Source organism: Phoenix dactylifera, chromosome 6, assembly GCF_009389715.1.
Source record: "Phoenix dactylifera cultivar Barhee BC4 chromosome 6, palm_55x_up_171113_PBpolish2nd_filt_p, whole genome shotgun sequence".
NCBI classification, from domain to species: domain Eukaryota; kingdom Viridiplantae; phylum Streptophyta; class Magnoliopsida; order Arecales; family Arecaceae; genus Phoenix; species Phoenix dactylifera.
The window spans coordinates 5,997,749-6,001,795 of NC_052397.1; the positions used below are offsets into that span (position 1 = coordinate 5,997,749).

Consider the following 4,047-nt stretch of genomic DNA (forward strand, 5'->3'; position numbering starts at 1 on the left):
TTCTATTGTTTTCTAATTGGATATTCCAAGAATATTCTGAATTTCCATTTTATCATAAAGATTCTTTCACATGAGACGTTCCAGGCCACATTCTATGGTTGCCTTTTCATTCATCAGAATTATTGCTTTGGTCGTCCCTACTTTGACACTTGAATGGTCCCAGCATTATAATGACTGCGTCGTCGATAGCCTTTCATGTTCCTTACTCCAAATATCTTCATACACAACAACTGCCTTGATCTAGATAACATTTTACTTCCGGAGACTTGACAGTGCTTTAAGATGGCAAACATGACCTGCACTATGCATTATTAAAGGGAAATTATTATCTCATGTAAAACACAGAGAACAGACCTTGGTTGCCAATACTTGCATTTGTTAATGCAACCTTTATTCTTTCTTCGAGAAAATTAGTAGGAGAACTTGAACAGCATGTAATGTTTGTAAACCTCCCCAGGATTCACAATCTGGGATGGAAAGTTGGGATGGTTCACACCATCTGGAAACCCTTGTGTCTCAAGGCACAGAGCAGCATGCTGACCATAAACAAAACCACCCTTTCCCTTGACATCCTTCAAAGAGTTGCTAGTGTAAAATTGTACCCCTGGCTGGTTCGACCACAGCTCGAACGCCCTCCCCGAGCCACCATCCTTCACGACCGCCACCTTCCTCATCCCATGACTGTCCATCGGTAAATCGAGAACATAGTTAATGTCATATCCCCCTGTTAGCTCGTTGATGCGGCTCCCAACAATCATGGGCTTAAGGAAGTCATATGGGGTCCCAGAAACTGATACGATCTCGCCAGTTGGGATGAGATGGCTATCACTTGGTGTGACATGAGATGCAAAGATCTGGACTGTGTTGGATAGAATTGTGCCACTGTTATGGCCACCAAGGTTCCAATAGGTGTGCTGCAACAGGTTCACAGGGGTGGCCTTGTTCACAGACTTTGCATCCATGGTCACACTCAATTCATAGGCCCCCGAAATCTTATAGGTCACAAAGACATCTAGATCGCCAGGAAAACCTGTTGTAGTTGACAAAGAGTTGCAATTAACATACAGAAAGGGTGCGAGTACCTGTAGTTTGATATAACAAATGATTTATGTCTTAATTATTCTAAAGATGAGATAACAACCAGCGGATACCTTGTTCCCCATCAAAACTATGATAGTATAATGTTATGTAGGGAAATTCACCATCTACCTTCTCTTTTACAGTCCAAATGACATGACTGAAACCTCTGTGCCCACCTGAAATGAAAATACAAAGGAAATTACTCCCGCAGATGTTGTAAGCTATGCAATGAACATGCAGGGAAGGAAAGGGATACCATGAAGTGAGTTGTTTCCGTCATTAGCATATAATCTATATGCCTTCCCATTTAGAACGAATCGTGCTCCGGATATTCTGTTACCGACACGCCCAACCAATGCTCCAAAATAAGCACTATTGTTCTGATAACAAAATCAGTAGGCGCTTCTTTAGAAAGGGAATTGATGGTTATCATGTTTGACACTGACAGATATCAAAGGAGATGGTAACATCAAATTAGAAGGAAAAATCTAAATGATTGATCGCACCTAATGGTCCATATATCAATTTCAAGACCAATAAGGTTTCAAGAATAAAAAGCACCAAATATTGAGTTCTATGGCAAGCACCCATCATCATCGCCAACATCAACTCATATCCATAGACAAAAATCAACAAGCCAAAGCACATAGGCTTGGCTGGTTCAGTTAAATCCTTTGCTGTTCATTCTTATAGGGTAATAATCAAACTTGTGATAAGTAAAATATCGGAAACCATGCGAACAGTCTGGTCATAAATCAATTAAAAAAAAAATTGTCTCCTCTTAAAGCAGGAACAGTGAGGCACTCCGTAGCCGGAGAGCCACATTCACATGGCATTACTTTTAAAAATGGTCTAACTTGACTTCAGCAATGAACTTAGAGAGTACATACTATTCAAATATACTACAACATGGAATAAAATATAGCAATCCAATATGATAAGCTAAAAATACAGCTAACTCTTCAACATTTGTTATGAGCAATGTCAATTCCTTGGCGTAGCTACCATGGATGCTATGAGCAATTAATCTGCCCACCAACTTCATACATCTGTGTTCTCCCTATCTCACACTAAAATAGGTATTCCTAAGTTATAACTTCAAATATATGTTCATTTTTTATTTTTTTCCATAAAATCTTAATTTAGTTTTTGTTCCCTAAGGGTCATAAATAAGAGAAGTGCAGCAGGGTGAAGAAACCGGGAACCAGAATAATCTTAAAGTTATATCACTTAAAGTTCCTCTAAGTGGTAGATTTTAACCGGAAAAGAAAGCTGAGGAAAAGAAAAGGAATTGAAAAAAAAAATTACAAGAAAAAAAGAGACATGACCCTGATTTCTACCTTAATCAATAACAGAGCCAGCATCATGGTTACACGCATTGTGGAATAGAAACTTTAAAGAATAAAAAGAAAAAAAAAAGAATTATTCAGAGGAAAAGATCTATTAATCTTACAATATATGGGCCAAGTCCATCAAAACCAAGAACAACATCAGCCAGATTCCCTGCAGAAGAAAGGGGAAAATCAGAAATTTGCAACGAAAAGTGAGGAAAAAAGAAGACTTTTGCAGAGATAGATCCAAGACAAAGAAAAAGAAAACGGAAAGTTCAAACTTTTAGAGGCTTTATAATAGAAACCAACAAGAATCCAGACCTTTTGAGTCAGGAAGAACAATAGAGACAATGGTGGCACCCCAGTTGGTGACCTTCACAGAGAAATCCCCCTTCTTGAGCTCATAAAACCCCACCACTTTCCTTGGGCTGGCAGTGGAAACACTCACCAAAGCCAAGGCCAGCAGAGAGAGGCAGAGAACCAATGGTGGTCTGGCCATGGCTCCCAGAAGAAGAGAATGCCGACAGTCAAGTGATGGACCTTGGTCACATAAACAGCGAATGGAGAGAGAGAGAGAGAGAGAGAGAGGGAGAGAGAGCGAGATAAGGATATTGTAAAGTTACAAGCGGTTTGTCTCATTTTTCTTCAAAGAGGATTTGTCTCATTTGGACAGAAGTTTGCCAAGAAGACGCGGAGTTGCTGGATTTTTCTGCAATCCAATTATACGCCCGTGGCAAATCTTACAGTATCCGACGGTGTCACTGGATTGAAATTGGCACTCCCATTCTTGTCCTTAGGAAAAAAAAAGATTTGCAAATAAATAATATCTCATAGATATTTGAGATTGTATGAAATTTGAATGAAATGCTACCAAGTACACAAAGAAAAGAAGAAGAAGTCATTTAGCATTATGTTTAGTTCCTTAATTCTTGTAATTTAACTGATTCTTCAAATATCATATGGGTATGAACCTATCTAATCATATCAATAATGAATATGGTAGCATTGACCAAGTAGGTCCATGCAACAAAATTTTTCCTGCCCTGCTGGACACCAAAATTAGTGATTATGTACACTCTTGTTATTTAATACCTACGATTTTGAATATAAATAAGCTGAAAAATATTAATCTCGAGAAGAACAATGCTTTAGCAATATATCAAATTTAAGTAAGCCGAGCATCAATTGCGCGTTGTACAGAGGATAAACTGAATTTAACCTATAATTCGACCAAAACTGCTAAAACAAGTGAATTTAATAGCTGATGGTACATGAAAGTATATGTAGTGGGCAAAAACCACTTTTACTCAACATAAACTATAATAAAGAATGAGGTTATCCTCAAACAGAATTAGTGAGGAATAATAGTTTTATATCGAATTTGTTAAGAATTCTTGCAGTGCTTATTTATTTAAACGTTCGAGTTTTTGGATAAGATCTTCGTATGGCCTACCGATTCTTCCTACCTACCGCAACTTTCACACTTGTCACTTTCGTCCACTAGGTGGACCATATCCAAGATCATTATAATTGAAAGTAGCTTTGAATTGTATTGCAGCCTGAAGCTTCATCATTACCTTTCACCCTCCAGCTTTCTCAACTAGTTTCCCATTTTTTTTTAAAAAAAGTTGAATAG

The 4,047-nt window shown here is 38.1% G+C and overlaps 1 protein-coding gene across 1 annotated transcript; it reads right to left on the bottom strand.

The window, feature by feature from the left end:
- Positions 1 to 273: 273 nt before the first annotated feature.
- LOC120111011 (galactose mutarotase-like) lies at positions 274 to 3,015 on the bottom strand. The gene is made up of 5 exons (XM_039127278.1): positions 2,733 to 3,015; positions 2,534 to 2,583; positions 1,337 to 1,460; positions 1,152 to 1,256; positions 274 to 1,030 (listed from the first exon to the last, which is right to left on the bottom strand). The coding sequence occupies exons 1-5, from the start codon at positions 2,908 to 2,910 to the stop codon at positions 411 to 413; spliced, it is 1,077 nt and encodes a 358-aa protein (XP_038983206.1). The 5' UTR covers positions 2,911 to 3,015; the 3' UTR covers positions 274 to 410.
- Positions 3,016 to 4,047: the final 1,032 nt, after the last annotated feature.